Genomic DNA, 20304 nt, shown 5'->3' with positions numbered 1-20304 from the left:
TCTGATTTTTATTACTTAATGTAGTGATTCCTTACTCCTTTAATAAATTAACTGAACAATTTGCACATTGCTCATTTAATAATCAGTGTCTTGTTCAGACTGGAAGTACAATATGTTATAAAACACAGATTTACAGGCTCATTCATTTAGCCAGACATTCATGCTTTTGTTCTTCAAAGACCAGAATAAAACCTGCTGACGTACTCTTACCTGTACCCAAGATGAAACATGTCAAGAGATAGATTTCTCCTGAGAATGCAAATAAAGGTGATCTTAATGTGTATTTGACCAGATTGCTCTAGGTTTATGTGTGTGTTTCTGTGGTGTAATTAATTATATAAACGTGCCCTGCAGCTTTGTGTCTCAAGGAGCAGTTACCATGTCACTTTTCCAGAGACATTTACCTGTAACATTAATGAACTGACCTCACCAACCAATTCAAGGTCTTAGAATTATTTATAGTACAGGTACTTTTTCACGTTTAGCCTTTGTATAGTTTTTATTTCCCTAAAGAATATGCCTACCAAAGAACTTCCTTAAAAGGACCAGAAATAGGCCTAGGGAACCTGATCACCCTGAACGGATGGCTGCATTTTAAGCTGCAAACTCACTGTGAATAACACGGCAAAGTAATCATGTTATTACACGGCTTATTATATCAGCTTCCTGACTTTAATCAATGCCTCTTGAGAGGTAAGTCAACAAGCAGAAGACCATAGCTTCTAGGTTTAAATGTCGTTTCCTTAATAGAAGATATTATACGCAAGGAACAAAGAGAATCATGGTTACTACTGTTTCAAATTCAAAGTGAAGAGAGAGCTGCAGACAGGGATAAATTGTGTAAATTCTCATTACAACCTTCTGTGACAGCAGATACCCAATTGTAACAGTTGTACTCTAAATATAGTAAATAGTTTTTTCATCATTCACAAATTATTGAGTGGCTACATAAGGTACCATGCAGTATGGCATAGATGTCAAAACAGGAAAAGAGGAGAATGAAGGCTGAGCCATGTCAGAGTGCCAAAGTGAGAGGAACTTGCCATAGTTAAGAAAGTAGTAATGGCTTAAGAAAGTAATAATAGTTTAGAAGCAGACCTTCCATTGGCTTTTTAACCTAAAACCACCAAAGATAATAAAATGCTCTCTTTTTATACCTTCACTGATAACCCGCCTTCCACGCTACACCACAATAAACCTAAACACAGCCAATCTGGGCATCTGAATAACTTTGCTGCTACAACTGTGGACTTGGTCCCTTGCTCCATTTACTGTGGATAAACCACCAAGGAATTGGAAATGAATGTCTAAAGCAAGGAACATTCTTTATTTGGAACATTGGCATTTCATGGGTACAGATTCAGTATCTTAGCTCTGGCTAACAATGTAAGCCTGATTCAGGTTATTACTTACCTATATCCTGAGTTCTCAAGGCAGCAAATCCCTAGGGTTACACTCTTAAAAAAAGATTTTACTTTATCTGACCATTTTTTAGGAATGCTATATACTTTTTTTAAATGATAAAATTTACTTAAAATGGAGAAAACTACATAGATGTGTATTATTTTGTGGGGAGGGATTGGGTGGGTTAGGGAGACACTTGTTTTTCAACTTCTGACATTTGAAGGGACCTCTTGATGTGCGAGGGGCCTTTCATTACATTAATTTCCTGGCCTAGTGGGGAGGAGGGAGGAGGTGAGTCTTGCTGATGGGTGAGTTTCTGGGCAGGAACCAGACATGGGAAGGTAAGCCCTTGCTCTTTCTCTTCTGCTTTGGGCACCCGAGTTCTCTGTGCCCTGCCATAAATTTTATAGGGGCAGGCTCCCATATGTACTGACTGAGGCTGGGTGAAAAAATCCAATTCAGGGGTCTAAGGTTAGAAAGTCCTTGCTGCCAGGCATCGGAGTTAGGTTTTCCCACAGCTCTAACAGTAATAAAACTCATATTTTGATCTTTGCCTGGATGCTTCGTCCCTATTAACTGGTTCAGGGAGAGAAAAAAGAAGTGTTTATCAACCCCTTCCAGCCCCAATGTGGGCTTTTAATTTATGTCCATCTGATCCCTTTGGAGGTATAACTGCAATCTGTTTAACCATGAAAAACACTGGAAAACTTCCATCAATGAGCTCATATAAAATCTGTATCACAATTCTGCCTCTTTCCTAAATTACCTTGTAGTCTTGTCCGGATTTACTCTGCAGTGTGGAAGACACATTCAGACAGACAGACTGAATTTTGCGAAAGAGTCCTGGTTTAGATCCGTGCTGAACCACTCCCTCTACCTTTAGCGCCAGCTGCTGGTTATTCTGGACAGCAATGGGCTCTGCAGGGTTCCGGGGCGATGGTGACAGAGCAAGCTGGAATGCCAACACTCAAATAAATGCCAACAACCAAGAGCAAGCTTCCTTCTGACAAACATGTCTGTGCTAATCACTGGTTACAGGTTAACAGAATCGATTGTGCACTCCCCTACCCCCACATGACCTGACTGTGCCGAGAAAAGACAGATGTACCTTTAAAGTGCCTCCTTCTAAACATCACTGTGGTTTTCATCTCAAACCTCAGTTCTACTTGAGGATGATAGAGAACTAGAGAAAAGCAAAGGCGCTGTTCTCTCAATTTTTGTGGTGAGGCATTTCTTTGACAATGAACCACTTCTAGTAGGGAAATGCATTATATCAATTTTCATTACCTAAGAGCTACTGTCTCTTTGGTCTTAGGTAAATTTAAGTAAACTAAATTCAAATGTAAATGAACTTAAAGTTCCAGGATTATCTACACAGCGAAGTCACTGTGCTATAAAAAAGTCAATATCCACAAATGAATCAAATGACATTTTTTAACCTCTCATTAGTTTTTCTTCAAAAATGTATTAAAAATCCCAAATACGCATCAATTAAAGAAAGTTCAAGTCTTGCTAAATGAAAAGATGGAAGAAATTTGAGTCTTTCTGATAATGCTGTTGAACTACTAAACTAATCAACCCTGGAGACATCCTACTTTAGGACTTCTTATCTAGATCATCAGTCTTCCTCATTATTCCAGTCATTTTGAAATGGAATGCTTTGTTATTTGTAATCAAAAGCATCTGCATGGATGTAAAAGTTTACTGAAGACATTAACTAACAGGGATAATCTAGGAAATCTCTTAGAAGTGACAATTTTCTCCCTTTTCCAACAATTTTTTTGAATCAAAAATAGCTTTTGAATTGTGAGTGGCTTAAATATTTCAAAATACTAATTCTACTCACTGGTTAGCCCCTCAAAATATGTTACTGAAAGGCAGAAGTACTTTGGAAGTAGAACTGGTGACACTTTACTGGACCTGATTCATTCTAAGTTGGGTCTGAATAGACTCAGCTCAAGATCCTTGCAGGCTACTGTGATATATCACTAATTTATTCCTGGAGGTAAGAGGCAAACAACAGAGCTCCAGTTACCTAAATGCCTGTCTCATAGCATTTGGCACTGACAATTAAAAAGGGAGAGAGTTTAACTCTCAAATCCATTCCTTTCATCCAATCCTTGATGAAGGAGAGAAATGGCTTACAACTAGGTTTTATCAAAACCAAAGGTAGGCCAGGCACGGTGGCTCATGCCTGTAATCTGAGTGCTTTGGGAGGCAGAGGTGGGTGGATCACTTGAGGTCAGGAGTTCCTGACCAGCCTGGCCAACATGGTGCAACCCCATCTTTATCAAAAATACAAAAATTAGCTGGGTGTGGTGGCGGATGCCTGTAATCCCAGCTCCTCGAGAGGCTGAGGCAGGAGAATTGCTTGAACCTAGAGGTTGCGGTGAGCCAAGATCACACCACTGTACTCCAGCCCAGGCGACAGGGCGAGCCTCTGTCTCAAAAAACAAAACAAAACAAAAAAACCAATAAACCAAAGGTAACACACTGAAATGTAGCTATGTCCTACATAATCTTAAGAAGACACCTGGTTTTAAAACCTATATTAACCTTAGTATTCTTCCTGTATTACCTTGATGCTGGTAGACTGTAGTTTCTGGAAAAAATATCTCTGGAAAGAAAGAGGAACTTTCAGCAAAGCAATGATGGCATTGCAGAGGCATGCTGTATGCTGAGGGAAAAAAAGAAACTAAATCAAATAAAAATAAATTTTCAAATTTCATCAACAAGTGGTACATTCAGTATAAAACTACAAATGCCCATATAATTACAAATGTACATACCAATCAAGAACTAGGCATCACATCCAGGAACTGTGCATACATACTAAATCATTCATGTCATCAATCACAATTATAGATTTTTACTTCATTGTGAAGTATATTCAATAAAATATAAGTGACAGAAATGAGAAAATCCACAGTCCTCACGGCCAAGCAATAGGAAAATTCCACATTTCTACAGCACTCAGAAATATCAGTATATTAGTAAACAAATATATTAGATGCTAAAATACAGAGTAACTATCACATGGCAAAGTGTGATAAACAGTATGGTAAAGAAGCCCGAGCATTTTGCAGGACCTTGGCTTTGAGCTGGCTCATTCTTTCATTAGGTGGCTTCTTTGTCTCTATGGCCACCGGTCCTCAGAGTAAGCAATGGTGGAAACTTAGTCGAATTCAGATGAAAGAGGACTATATAGTCGGAGAATCCTGAAACTCTAACAAAATACCTTATTTCTCAAATCTGCTTCACACATTTAACTGAGTTTTGAAAATCCCAGCATGACTGCAGAGGTACAGAAACACTGCAGAGAATATTTTGAGCCTTAATGAAAGTGGTCATAAAATCAGAATTTAAGAGTTCAATGATATTTTAAAGATTACCCAGTATTTTTCAATTTTGCTGATGACACAGGTCACACAGATAGGTAATAGAACAAGCTGGGACTAGAATCTAGGTTGCCTGACTCTTCAGTGATTTTCTTCTGTATCACCAATGATTTGCCAACTTAATAGAAGAAAACTGAAAGTATCATAAGAACACCTTCAACTTTAGGTGAACCAGAACCATTCCTACTTGGTCTACTATCCCTTCCTCAGTCTACTCCGGTCTCAGTGGCCTCCTAAGGCACAACAGTGAGGCAGCACTCCTTTCGCGGGGGCACTAGCTGCGGGGGGTCTGTTCCTGCAGACCCGATTCAGCAACGGATGAATAAAGTACACTGACACCCAGATATTCTGCTCTGCCAGTCCAGCTGAGGGTCCCAGCTGCTTACAGGCTCCTGCTGAGTCCTGTTAACAGTTGTGACTGGTCCCTGATCAGCTAGTCAGACTCGCATTTATTCAGTAAGATTAATTAACAAAAGCTTGAATCAACACCATTAGAGGGAAATTGACATTGTGGACTTCTGAGTAAAAGGCACTTAAGCACCCATGGTACATCAAAGGTTAGTCTTTACATGAGTAAACAAGCTAGCTAGGTAAACTACTCTGCCTTTCTTTATTACTATTTTAATTTGTTTAACTAAAGGTAAAGGGATCAGGTCGCCTTCAGTCAGATCTATTACTGAAGTCATACAAACTTCTCAGCCTTCCAAGAAGATTTGTGTCTATTTCTATAACTATCTCTAATATTTTTCCCACCAGCCTGATTGAAACCCAACACCGCAGGTTGAAAACTGCTGCATGCACCATGTGGTATGCTGTCTGTCCCTCTAAGCTCCTGCTTTCAAACAGAATGTCACCTAGTTGCTCATGCTGTAAATATTTTTTTTTTCTTTTTTTAAGTTGGGTGTTAAGGCTAAAAGCCAGAAAAATCCATTCCTTATTGGGTTCAGGCAGTTGAACATTTTGTGCCCAATAGGCTCATAGTACAAATGCCAGGTCTATTACCTGAGATAATTACAACACAGATTTAAAGACACTGGTTCTATTTTTTCAGATTCAACTGTTAAAATAGCATTAATCAGCTTCCTGCAACAAGTAATTTGGGAAGTATTTGCAGGGACATCCACCTTTGGTGGACCTCTGATGCCACACTAGTGTTTAAGGAGAGAAACATCTTTGAAGGGTGGACTCAGAGGACCACAAGGGACTTCAGGCTGTTTTCAGGCAGAAAGTCACCATTTTGCCTTTTAAAAGAATGGTGCAGATTTTGCAATACCCCCTTGGAAAAGTGTGGAGTGCCTCTGAGGTCAACAGCCCCTTGGGTATTGACCTCCATAGGTATATTAGCAGACCACTATTAAGATGTCTGGAGATGTAAATTACATATCATAATCAGAAAGACGTTAATTTTTTTTTTTTTGCTTTTTGGTTTTTTTGAGACGGAGTCTCGCTCTGTTACCCAGGCTGGAATGCAGTGGTGCGATCTCGGCTCACTGCAAGCTCTGCCTCCTGGGTTCATGCCATTCTCCTGCATCAGCCTCCCAAGTAGCTGGGATTACAGGCACGTGCCACCACGCCCGGCTAACTTTTGTATTTTTAGTAGAGACAGGGTTTCACCATGTTGGTCAGGCTGATCTCAAACTCCTGACCTCGTGATCCACCCGCATTGGCCTCCCAAAGTGCTGGGATTGCGGGCAGGAGGCACCGTGCCTGGCCAACGCTCTCTTAATTGTCAATCCAATGGATACTTCTCAGTCTTTGTATTTTCTGACATTTCTGTGGCACCTGATAATGCTTTTCCTTCCATGAAATTCCACCTAATAGTCCATACCCTTATTTCTGATTGACTTTAAGACCTTCTATGTGCAGATGACCTTATATGTATCCCAGCTCATCTTTCTTCCAACTCCAACGTATTTACTATCCAACTGCCTAAAGACAACAACGTGTTTGAAAATAAAACCTTCATCTTCTATCACCTCTCTATATTCTATCAGTAAAGGATCAATCAGTTGTGTAACTGATCACTGAAGCTGGAAACCTGGAAGGCATGCCTCCATCATCTCATGTCTAGTTTAAGAAAAAAAAAAAAAAGGGCCGGGTGTGGTGGCTCACGCCTGTAATCCCAGCACTTTGGGAGGCCAAGGCGGGCGGATCACGAGGTCAGGAGATTGAGACCATCCTGGCGAACACGATGAAACCCCGTCTCTACTAGAAACACACAAAAAATTAGCCGTGCGTGGTGGCGGGCGCCTGTAGTCCCAGCTACTGGGGAGGCTAAGGCAGGAGAATGGTGTGAACCCGGGAGGCGGAGCTTGTAGTGAGCGGAGATCGTGCCACTGCAATCCAGCCTGGGCGACAAAGCGAGATGCCGTCTCAAACAAAAAACAAAAAAAACACACTCAGCCTTGAAAATATTTTCACTAAGTATCTCTCATATATATCTGTTTTTCTCATTCCTACTGACATTTTAGTAATTTGTTCCTTACTTTGGATTACTGAAAAAGCCTTGTAGTCATTCTTCTTTCCTCTAATTTCACACCCTACCAGCCATTTCCTGTTTTGCTTCTATATGATAATAAACAATCTATATTAAGCACTTCTCTTTCCCACCCATTTACAATTTCTAAGAAGCCCCCCAGTGCCTAAGGACAAAGTCCAAACTCCTTAATACTGTGTTCAAAGCCTTCTGTCACCTGGCCGCTGGCTACCTCTCTGATTTCATCTCTCTAATCCTTAGCCTGTACGTTACATTGCAGTAATAACAAACTGTTCCTAGAAGACACCATGCTATTTCATGCCTCTGCTTTTGAACATGTTTTCTGCCTGAGATTCCCAACCCCTTCTTATCTGCCTGGAAAACTCATATACAAATACATCTTCCCTCTCAACTGCACCACCAATCCATTTTCCCTATCTTTTGACGTGAACTACTCTTTTTTGTTCTACATCTCTACACTGTGCAGAATTCTATTAATGCACATACACTGTATTGTGTTTATTTGTTATAAAATCTTTCTTTCAGCTGGGTGCGGTGGCTCACACCTGTAACCCCAGCACTTTGGGAGGCTGAGGCGGGTGGATCACGAGGTCAGGAGATCGAGACCACCCTGGCTAACACGGTGAAACCCTGTCTCTACTAAAAATACAAAAAATTAGCTGGGCATGGTGGTGGGCACCTGTGGTCCCAGCTATTCGGGAGACTGAGGCAGGAGAATGGCGTGAACCCAGGGAGGCAGAGCTTGCAGTGAGCCGAGATCGCTGCCAATGACTCCAGGCCTGGGCGACAGAGTTTGTGACTCCCCTGTCTCAAAAAAAAAAAAAAAAAAAAAATCTTTCTTTCTTAAGACTATGGACAACTTGAGGGAAGATCCCATGTCTGTCATTTTTCTATCCCTAGGATCCCAAAAGTACTTGTTGAACTGAATCTGGAGGCTCAGACGGTAACAAATCTATAAAATACAATTTGAAAATACAGAAAAAGAGAATTTATTTATTTATTTTTTTGAGATGAAGTTTCACTCTTGTCGCCCAGGTTGGAGTGCAATGGCGTGATCTCGACTCACGGCAACCTCCACCTCCCGGGTTCAAGCAATTCTCCTGCCTCAGCCTCCCAGGTAGCTGGGATTACAGGCGCTTGCCATCATGCCCTGCTAATTTTTGTAGTTTTAGTACAGATGGGGTCTCACCATGTTGGGCAGGCTGGTCTTGAACTCCTGACCTCAGGTGATCCGCCCACCTTTGCCTCCCAAAGTGCTGAGATTACAGGCATGAGCCACCATGCCCGACTGGAAAATGTTTTATTAACCACTCCTTGTATGACAGCACTGTGCTAGGCAATGAGCATTATTTCATTTAAACCTCACAGTAATCCTATGACGCAGGCATGTTTTCTACTTCATATAAAAGGATGTTAAGTAATGTGACTAAAGTCACAGAACTGCTGAGCGGCAATGCCAGAATTTGAACCTAGCTCTGAATGAGCATAGGGCCCTTTTCTCTGTACTGTCTTCTGCTGGGCAGAAAATTCCCATTCCATTATATTCAATTCCATCAAAACCAAGTTTCTGTTTATCATCTATTTCATTTTTTAGGATGGAGCTTAGAGGAATATGAAAATAACCACTGTCTCACACAGATGTGTGTATTTCTTTCAAAGATTGTCTTTACACTCTCTCTTAGCAAACAATGTCACTGTCAAACAGCTGTCAATTCGGTTCAGTAAATACTATTGACAATTTTACATGGAAAGCAGTATGTCAAGGGAATTGCCCCTCTTTAGATCTAACCTAACTCTTTAATGACACATCCTATTTATTCTAAAATACTTGATAAAGCAAGAAAGTACAGAATGAGAAGAGAAACTCTCCAAGGGGTAAAGTTCAAAGGCTGGGAATTGTGGACTGAATGTTTGTGTTCCCCCAAATTCGTATGTGAAAGCTGTAACCCCCAAGGTCATGGCATTTGGAGGTGGGCCCCCATGATGGGATGAGTGTTCCTCTGTTCTTTCTCTTTTTTTTGAGACAGAGTCCTCGCTCTGTTGTCCGGGCTGGAGTGCAGTGGCATGATCTCGGTTCACTGCAACCTCTGACACCCGATTCAAATGATTTTCCTGCCTTAGCCTCCTGAGTAGCTGGGATTACAGGTATGCGCCACCATGCCCAGCTAATTTTTGCATTTTTAGCAGACACAGGGTTTCACCATGTTAGTTACGCTGGTCTCAAACTCCCGACCTCGTGATTTGCCCGCCTCGCCCTCCAAAGTGCTGGGATTACAGGCGTGAGCCACTGCACCCGGCTGGGATGAGTGTTCTCCCAGAAGAGGAAGAGTGACCCGAGCTCTCGATCTCTCCCTACCATGTGAAGACACAGTGAGAAGGTGGCTGTCACCAGGGCCAGGAAGAAAGCCCTCACCAGGAACCGAATCTGCCGGCACCTTGATCCTGGACTTCCCTGACTCCAGAACTGTGAGAAATAAATGTCTGTTGTTTAAGGCACCAAGCCTATGGCATTTGTTATAAAACCTGAGCAGAGTCACTAGGGAATGGTCAGACAGGGAGGAGAAAATTTGGGTGAGAATGTGTCAGCCTGTCCTATGACTGGTAAATCAGGGGAGAAGATTTAATAAAGGGTGAGCACTCTGAGAATTTCTTAGGAAGTGCCAAAGGCAGCAGAAATTCAGCAGGCTAAAGGCTGAAGAGTGTACTGAAAGACATTACTGTCATCACCTGGTAGGAAATGATTCATTGCCAGTCAGACAACAAGCCCAGTTCTTCCTGTTTCAATTGGCCAGTGGTTCTCCCAACCATGGCAGCATGACAGAATCACCTGACTGCATGTAAAACTACTAATGCCTGGGCCCCAATTCCAGAAATTCAGAGTTAACTGGTCAGGGGTGAGGCCTGTATATTCATGTATTCTTTATAAAAAGCCCTCAAATGATTCTAATGTGTAGCCTGGGTTGAGAATTATTGTACTTCAGTTAAATTGTTACAAAAAGAAAAAAGTTTTATTTGTATTCTGTAGCAGCTAGAGATGTGGTAAGTGCTTTCATGGATGATCTCATTTACTCCCCACTACAATGCTGTGATGTTGGTATTAACCCTGTTTTATAGATAAGGAAACAGGCACAGAAAGGTTAATTTGTTGAACTCACAGAGTTAGTAAGTGCCATAGATATATGAAAACCCACATCCATACAATAAAAGCTCAATAAAACAAATGCCACTTGCCATATAAGAAACAGGGGTATACTTCCGATTGAGTGATTCTACCTCCTCCAAGACATGATTATATACAGACATCATTCTTCTTTCATATTCACTATCAGCATGCGCTGTTCCAGTAGATCCATATTCCTGGAAACTGAAGTAAAGGTCAATATTGATTAATCCATCAAAATAGCATGGCTATTTAATACCTACATGTATCAGGTACTTTCAAATATTTTCATTTAATTTTTAAAATCATGAAGTTATTTCCATTTATAGGTGAGAAAATTGAGGCTAGGAGAGGGTAAGTAGTTTGCCTACAGTCATACAGCTAGTAAATGGCAAACCAGAATTCAAACCCAGGTCTGACTTCAAGTTATGTAATTCTTAATCTCTTTGGTTGCCAGGAAATATGACAGTGTTTTACTGCCATAGGTGAAAGAGACATAAAGACATCTGAAAAGGGGACTATCAATAAAGCCAGCAGATAGGTGCCAAACTATCAATAAAGATATATAATAACAGGTTAGATACATAAATAACAGGTTAGAACATGGAGGAATGTCACAGAAGAAAATAGTCTTGAACATATCAGTAGGTGAGTAAGACAGGTAAACTCCGGAGAGATGGAAAGTACAGGACATTCATGGCTAGAGATATGGCATGAATCTAAAGCATGGAGATGAAACGCACAGGCATGTTCAGAAGACAGTTTGTATACACAGCATGGCGGGATAAGTTTAACCTAGATTTCTTCCTTTTTCTTCTACTGCTTCGAACCCCTGCAAATTTCTGAAAATATTTCTAAGTGAAAAAAGGCATTTCTAACTAAACTTTTAAAAACACAATGTAGGTAATTTAAATATGCTGGGCATAACACTACTCTTATTATTCCCTACTATCATTTTAATGCCTACTATGTAGAAGGCATTTCAGCCAGCTATTTTATATATATTAGTTCATTTAATCTTCACAACTACTCTGGGAAACAGGCCTCATTATCTACCTATAGTTTATGCATACATGGCTCACTGGGATGATATACATTCACAGAGCTAGGAGTGACTGGTAAGGGATTCATGTTCACATTTGCTGGGCTCCAAAGCTCTGTTTCCTGCTCTTTACTATATCTTAAGTTCTATTAAGACAAGAACCGAAGCTCATTTGTATGATGGACTTTAAGGACAACTAAACTACATAAAAGACTTCCATTTTTTTGCTAACAAAACAATTCCATTTCTGGCGGTAGGCAACCACAGATTTGCTTTTTATCTCTGTAAATGACATTTGTTTCCTAATAGTTCATATAAATAGAGCCATACAATACATACTCTTTTGTGTATGGTGTGGGGTAAGGAAGATTATTTTTTCCCTTTTATATATTTAGTTGTTCTAGCACAATCTGTTGAAAAGACTATTCTTTTCCCATACAATTATCTTGGCATCTTTGACAAAAATCAAGTGACTACGTGAGTATCTATTTCCGGACTCTCCGTCCTACCCTTAAGCCATCATCACATTGTCTTAATTACTGTAGTTTTATATTAAGTCTTGAAACCAGTAGTTAAGTCTTCCCACTTTAGTTTTTCTCATTTATTTTGCAATATGGTGAAGTACTTAAATTGATTTTCTAATGTTAACCCAACCTTGCATTCCTGGGATAAACCCTATTTAGTCTTAATGTATTATATTTACATATATTGTTGGACTGAACTTTTGTTAAAAATTTTTGTCTATGCTAATGAAGAGTATTTAAATTTGTCCTATTCATCTAAGCAAATTTCTTTGCACAAAGTTCTTTCCTTATTATGCTTTTAATATCTGTTAAGATTTGTATTGATGCCATCATTTTATTTCTACTATTAGTGATTATTTTTTCTTGCTCAGACTAGTTTTATCAATTTTATTAATCTTTTCAAAGAACCAGCTTCTGGTTTCACTGTTTTTCTCTATTGGCTTCTTTCACAGCATGTTTTTGAGGGCACTCATGGTTTCTGTATGACTTGCTGAATGATCAACAGGTCATTCATCTTCATTACTAAGTAGCATTTCATTTGTGGATATACTACAATTTATTTACCCATTAGCCTACTGAGAGACACTTGGATTTTTCCAGATTTGTTATTATCAATAAAAATGCTATGAACATTTGTGTATATGTCTGTGTGGAAACATGTTTTCCTTTCTCTTGGGTAACATAGTAGGAGTAGAATTGGTGGTCATATGATAAATGTATGTTTAACTTTATATGACATTGTCAAACAGTTTTCCAAGTGGCTATATCATTTTGTATTCCCAACAACGTATTAGTATGAATTCAAGCTCCTCCACATCTTCACCAACGTAGGGTATTGAAGGTCTTTTTAATCTTAGCTGTTCTAGTGGGAGTAGTATCTCATTGTGATTTTAATTTCCCTAATGACTACTAATGTCAAGCACCTTTTCATGTGCCTATTGGGTATTCACATATTTTCTTTTTTGAAGTGTCTAAAACTCTTATCAGTTTTTCTTTTTGAGACAGAGTCTCGCTCTATCGCCCAGGCTGGAGTGCAGTGGCACAGTCTCGGCTCACTGCAAGCTCCACCTCCCGGGTTCACGCCATTCTCCTGTCTCAGCCTCCTGAGTAGCTGGGACTACAGGCGCCCGCCACCACGCCTGGCTAATTTTTTGTATTTTTAGTGGAGACAGAGTTTCACCGTGTTAGCCAGGATGGTCTCGATCTCCTGACCTCGTGATCTGCCTGCCTCGGCCTCCTAAAGTGCTGGGATTACAGGCGTGAGCCACCACGCCCGATCCTCTTATCAGTTTTAAAAAATTGGATTGTCAGCTGGGCATGGTGACTCATGCTTATAATCCCAGCACTTTGGGAGGCCGAGGCGGGTGGATCACCTGAGGTCGGGAGTTTGAGACCAGCCTGGCCACTATGGTGAAACCTCAACTCTACTAAAAATACAAAAATTAGCTGGGCATGGTGACGCATGTCTGTAATCCCAGCTACTCGGGAGGCTGAGGCAGGAGAATCGCTTGAACTCGGGAGGTGGAGGTTGCAGTGAGCCAAGATCGCGCCATTGCACTCCAGTCTGGATGACAGAGAGTCCGTCTCAAAAAAAAAAAGAAAAAAATCGGATTGTCGAGTTGTGTGGTGTTCTTAATAAAACAATGTCTGAATAAAAGTCTTTTGATAGAATATGTTTTGAAAATATTTTCTTGCTGTCCATAACCTTTTCCATTTTTTAAATGACATATTAACAAAAGCAGATTTAAAAGTTTAAATCCAATTCAGCAAATTTTTCTCTTATGGTAACTGCTGTTTGTGTCCTAAGAAATCATGACCAACCTCAAGGTCATGAAGAGGTTTTCCAATGTAGTCTTCTAGAAAGTCTGGAGTTTTATATTTTGGTCTATGATTCATTTGGAATTAATTTTTGTGTACACTGTGAGGTAAGGTTAAATTTTTTCCACTATATAGATATCTAGTTATTTGTTTCTAATTCACTGATAACAGTCTTTCTTATTTGCATCTTTCTAATTATTCCGGGTTTAATTCGCTTTCTTTTCCTCACTTCATAAAGTAGAAACTGCGATTATTGATCTTAAACTTTCTTTAATACATATAAGCATTTAAATCTATAAATTTCTCCGTAAGTTCTTCTTATCCCACAGGTTAGCTGCATCCCACAAGTTTCATGGTATGTTCTCATTTTCATTCAGCTTAACATGTTTTCTAATTTCCTTTGTAATTTCTTGACCTACTGGATTTAGAAATGTTGTTTAATTTCTAAATACTTGGAAATTTTTCAGAAATCTTCTTTTCTAATTTAATTATATCAGATAACATATTATTTTATTTCAATGCTTTAGTATTTATTGAGACTTGTTTTAAGGCCCAGCATATGGTTTATCTTGGTAAATGTTCCAAATGCACTTTTGAAAAGATGTATGCTGCTGCAGATGCTGTATACATGTCAATTAGGTAAAGTTGGTTGACAGTATAGTTCAAGTTGCTCTATAAATTACCTAGAAGGAAGTGGTGAAATCTCCAACTACAACAGTAGATTTGTGTATTTCTCTTTCAATTCTGTCAGTTTTTTCTTTATATATTTGGAAGACCTGTTAGTAGGTCCATAATACTGAGGATTATGTCTTCTGGATGAATTGATCCTTTAATCATGAAGTGTACTTCTTTCTCACTGGCAACAGCTCCTATCTTAAAGTATACTTTGTATAATATTCATATGGCCACTACAGCTTTCTTAGGAGGGTTTGCATGTTATGTTATATCCTTTTCCATCTTTTCATTTACTGTTAACCTATGTCTTTACATTCAAAATGGATTTCTTGTAGTAAGCATATAGTTGCATTTTGCTTTTTTTTTTTTTTTTTTGAGACAGAGTCTTGCTCTGTCACCCAGGCTGTAGTGCAGTGGCTCTATCTCGGCTCACTGCAACCTCCGTCTCCCAGGTTCAAGTGATTCTCCTGCCTCAGCCTCCCGAGTAGCTGGGACCACAGGCGCATGCCACCATGCCCAGCTAATCTTTTTTGTATTTTTAGTAGAGACAGGGTTTCACCATACTGGCCAGGCTGGTCTCGAACTCCTGACCTTGTGATCTGACCCCCTCGGCCTCCAAAATTGCTGGGATTACAGGCATGAGTCACTGCACCTGGCCGCATTTTGCTTTTTAAGTCCAGTCTATCTTTATTTAGAGTAAGACCATATATATTTACTGGTATGACTGGATTTAAGGGTACCATCTTTTGATTTGTTTTCTACTTTTTCTATCTGTTTCTGTTCCTGTTTTCCTCTTTCTCTGGTCTCTTTTGGATTAACTAAGTATTTTAGTATTACACTTTATGGCTCTACTGGCTTGTTTTATTTCTTGGTGGCTGCTCTAGAGTTTAAAATATTCACCCTCAGTTTATCAGAAGTTACTATCAAAAGATATACTACTAAATGTAAGATTCTTACTACTATATCCCCCTGTTGTCTTACTTCATATATTTTACTTCTATATGTTATAAACTCCTAAACATCATTTTTGCTATAAATGGTCAATTATCTTTTTAAAAATTGAAAAAAATTTACCATTTGTAATCCTCCTCATTCAGTTTTGTAGGTCTGAGTTTATATCAGAAATAATTTTCCTTCAGCCTAAAGAACTTCCTTTAACATTTCTTGTAGTACAGACCTGCTGATGGCATTTATCAGATTTTTTTTCTGAAAATGTCTTAATTTAACCTTAATTTATTGAACGGTATTTTTCCTGAATATAGAATTATAGGTTAACATTTTTTTTTCCAGGACTTTAAAGATGTTGCTCCAATTGTCTTTTGGCTGCAATATTTCTGATGAGAAATCAGTAGACATTCTGATCTTTCTTCCCTTCTAAATATTTTCTTCCCTTTTAAATAATACCTTATCTTTAAAAAAATTTTCGCTTTATCATTGGTTTCCAGCAATTTCACTGTTACGTGTGCCTTGCTCTAATTTTATGTTTTCGCTGCTAGAGGTTCATTAAGCTTCTTGGCTCTGTGGGTTTATATGTTTAATTAAATATAAAAGACTTTTAGTCATTTAAATATTTTTCTGTTCCCCCTTTCCCTCTTTCTAGGATTCCAGTTACATGCATATTAGTCTAAATGACATTATTCCACGGGCCAGCTTTGACTCTTCATTTTTTCAGCCTTTTTTCTTCCTCTGTTCCAATTTGGGTAGAGAAATTTAAACTGCTTTGTTGATTATATTCTCTTTGAGGGAACTGATACTGGAATCTCAGGCCTTACTAGATTGAAATTATAGATAGTGTAAATGCAAGAGCTGGGCAAGATGGCGGACTAGACGCAGCCTGGTGGAACAGCTGCCACCAAGGGACCAGGACGACTGGTCCTCTCCTAACAGATATTTAGAGGGAAGAAACTAAGGGTGGGCAGAGGAAAGACACAGAAGCTGGGCTGAAGGGGAGGAAGCTGGGAGGGACCCCTGCATGGGGATATCGCACCAGGGGAACAGTGACTTGAACTGGCAAAAAACAACCAGCTACTGCAACGGGCCTCTGGAATCCTGGCAGGAGGAGATTCCTCGACCACTATGGACACTTGAGTTGGCACAGAGGGCTGCTTAGAGAAGTGTTAGGGGCCGTATTCTAGCCAATGCAGAGTCCAGAGTGTTTGGTGTGTGAGCATCTGTGGTGGAATATGGCCAGGGGCACCCATCCCTCTAGGCTTAACTTGCTGACTTGCTTTATAGGAGACTTTATCCCTACTAAGGGAACTGTCAGACCTCAAGTCTACAGGGCAGTCTTGAAGATCAGATGGGGCCAGTCCATCTGGCCTTTCCTGGGGCCCCAACCTGGCTGTGCCTGCTTGCAGTGCAGCCTTGGGTGTCCTGGGGAGCCTGCATCATAGCTCCTGTGCTGGGGGACTGCGCCTAACTGGTAGTGAGTTCCAGCACAGCAGCCCGGCTTGTGGACACGTGCCAGCTCACCTGCTCCCTCCCCATACTGAAGCTTTCCCTGGGCCCATGGCTACCCCCCAACACTGCTTTGCCAACGTGTGTGCATAGGCAGATCTTGCCTCCCCAGTCCCACCAGTGCACATTCACCCTGCCCTGCCACTGCTGCTGGTGTGAGTGCATTCTGCCCCCATTACCCTTGCATTACTGCTGTTGCATTTGGAGCTCCTGTGCCAACATTGCCCTGGGAGTGAAACTAGGCATGAAAAACAGTGGACCTTCCCCTGCCCTAAGTGGCTACCTCCACCTGCACAGAGGGCACACACAGTTCTGTGTCCACCAGCGCCACGCCCCTATGCTTATACTACCACTAGTGCCATGGCACGCACAGTCACTAACAAGGCTCCCCTGCACCCCACCGGTCAGCCGTGCTGCCTCTGCTGCTGCTGTGAAGGCCCACACAAAGGCTGGCATCCCAGACCTGCTAGCATCCTGCCACAGTGGACAAGTGTGCATCCCATTATGCTGCTGCTGCTGGCATGTGCAACTGAGGATGGATCCTACTGCCATCATCCTAATGAAACGCTTTGGCTGGCACCACCCATTGGACTGTAGTAACCAGTGGCCCTGCAGTACCTTGGCCCCTACCCAGTGCAATCAATTCCTAGCCTGAAGGAGCCAGAGAACAAAGTTGAGGCTCATACCAGCCCCCCAGAACAGGCAGTCCCGGAGTTATGAGCTAAGCCTTGGCTTCCCAAAATCTTCCAGAAATGAAGCCAGTTGACTAAATCCACTTTATACCACAATCAAACCCTCAAGGTCATCAAATAGGATTAAAAAAACCATAACAACAACAACAAAAAAACATGCAAAGGACAGCAACTTCAAAGACTGAAGGACCATCAGCCCACAAAGATGAGAAAGAACCAGTGCAAGAACTCTGACAACTCGAAGAGCCAGAGTGCCTTCTTTCTTCCGAATGACTGCACTAACTCTCTAGCAAGGGTTCTGAATTGGGCTGAAATGGCTGGAATTACAGAAACAGAAATCAGAAAATGGATAGGAATGAAGATCATCAAGAAGCAGGAATACATTGAAACCCAATCCAAGGGAGCTAAGAAGCACAATAAAATGATACAGGAGCTGACAGACAAGAATAGCCAGCATGAAAAAGAATGTAACCAACCTGATAGAGTAGAAAAACACACTGCATTAATTTCATAATGCAATTCTTAAAATTAACTGCAAAGCAGACCAAGCTGTGGAAAGAATCACAGAGCTTGAAGACTGGGTTTCTGAATAAGACAGTAAGACAAGAATAGAGAAAAAAACACTTTGGGAGGCTGAGATGGGTGGATCACTTGAAGTCAGGAGTTTGAGACAAGCCTGGCCACCATGTTGAAATCCCATCTCTACTAAAAATAAAATAAAAACAAATTAGCCAGGTGTGGTGGCACATGCCTGTAATCCCAGCTACTTGGAAGGCTGAGGCAGGAGAATCACTTGAACCTGGGAGGCAGAGGTGGCAGTGAGCCGAGATCGCGCCACTGCACTCCAGCCTGGGCAACAGTGAGACTCTGTCTCAGAAAAAAGAAAAAAATAATAGAGAAAAAAGAATGAAAAGGAATGAACAAAAACCCTGAGAAATATGGGATTATGTAAAGAAATTGAATCTACAACTCACTGATGTCCCTGAAAGATAAGGGGAGAATGGAAGCAACTTGGAAGACATATTTCGGGATATCATCCATGAAAATTTCCCCAACCTAGAAAAAGAGGCCAACATTCAAATTCAGGAACTGCAGAAAACCCCAGTAAGATACTTCACAAGGTCATCCTCGAGACATATAATCATGATTCTCCAAGGTTGAAATGGAAAAAAAAAAAAAAAAAAAAAAGGCAGCTAGAAAGGTCAGGCCACCTACAAAGGGAAGTCCATCAGACTTAACAGCAGACCTTTAAGCAGAAATCCTACATGCCAGAAGAGATTGTGGGCCAATATTCAATTTTTTTTGAGAGAGAGTCTTGCTCTGTTGCCCAGGCTGGAGTGCAGCAGCACGATCTTGGCTCACTGCAACCTCTGCCTCCCGGGTTCAAGAGATTCTCCTGCCTCAGCCTCCCAAGTAATGGGGATTACAGGCATGTGCCACCACGCCTGGCTAATTTTGTATTTTTAGTAGAGACGGGGTTTTACTATGTTGGCCAGACTGGTCTCAAACTCTTGACCTCAAGTGATCCTCCTATCTCGGCCTCCCAAAGTGCTAGGATTACAGGTAGGAGCCACCTCACCTGGCCTCAACATTCTTAAAGAAAAGAAATTCCAACCAAGAAATTCATATCTGGCCAAACTAAGCTTCATAAGTGATGGAAAAATACAATCTTTTTCAGACAAGCAAATGCTGAGGGAATTTGTCATCACCAGACCTGCCTCATAAGAGCTCTTGAAGGAAGCACTAAATATAGAAAGGAAAGACCAGTCACTAAAAAAACATACTTAAGTACACAGACCAGTGAGACACTCACTGTAAAGCAACCATACAAACAAGCCTGCATGATAACCAGCTGCTATCATGACAGGATCAAATCCATACATCAATACTAACCTTTAATGTAAATTGGCTAAATGTCCCAATTACAAGGCACAGATTGGCAAGGCGGATAAAGAACCAAGACTCAATGGTATGCCAAGAGACTCATCTCACATGCAATCACATCCATGGGCTCAAAATAAAGGGATAGAGAAAAATCTACCAAGCAAATGAAAAATAGAAAAAAACAGCAGTTGCAATCCTAAATCAGACAAAACAGACTTTAAACCAACAAAGATTAAAAAAAAAAAAAAAAAAGACAAAGGTATTACATAATGGTAAAAGGTTCAATTCAACAAGACCTAACTATCCTAAATATATATGTACCCAACACAGGAGCACCCAGATTCATAAAGCAAGTGCTTAGAGACCTTCAAAGAGACTTAGACTCCCACACAATAATGGTGGGAGAATTCAACACTCTATGACAGTATTAGATCATTGAGGCAGAAAATTAACAAAAGTACTCAGGACCTAATCTCAGCACTGGATCAAATGGAGCTGATAGACATCTACAGAATTCTCTATCCAAAAACAACAGAATATACATTCTTCTCATCACCTCATGGCATATACTCTAAAATCAACCACACAATTAGACACAAAACAATCTTCAGCAAATGCAAAAGAACTAAAATAATAACCACTTTCTTGGACCACAGCACAATAAAATTAGCAATCAATACCAAGAAAATCGCTCAAAGCCATATGATTACACGGAAATTAAATAACCTGCTCCTGAATGACTTTTTGGCAAGT

General features: G+C 40.5%; 1 protein-coding gene across 7 annotated transcripts in view; it reads right to left on the bottom strand.

Moving 5' to 3' along the window:
• The window catches only part of INTS7 (integrator complex subunit 7), a 96326-nt gene that overhangs the window by 1935 nt on the left and 74087 nt on the right, over positions 1–20304 (bottom strand). For 6 of the 7 annotated variants that reach the window (XM_003893125.5, XM_021927299.2, XM_009187614.4 and 3 more), the window contains 3 exons: positions 10531–10663; positions 3983–4081; positions 2171–2356 (listed from right to left, as the gene is read on the bottom strand). In XM_003893125.5, the coding sequence (XP_003893174.2) occupies positions 2171–2356; positions 3983–4081; positions 10531–10663 (418 nt within the window). The remainder of the gene's footprint in view (positions 1–2170; positions 2357–3982; positions 4082–10530; positions 10664–20304) is intronic. The other variant, XM_021927292.2, reaches the window with a different exon arrangement.

The sequence above is a fragment of the Papio anubis genome, chromosome 1, assembly GCF_008728515.1.
Source record: "Papio anubis isolate 15944 chromosome 1, Panubis1.0, whole genome shotgun sequence".
NCBI lineage: Eukaryota > Metazoa > Chordata > Mammalia > Primates > Cercopithecidae > Papio > Papio anubis.
This window is presented reverse-complemented; position numbering and strand designations above follow the sequence as displayed.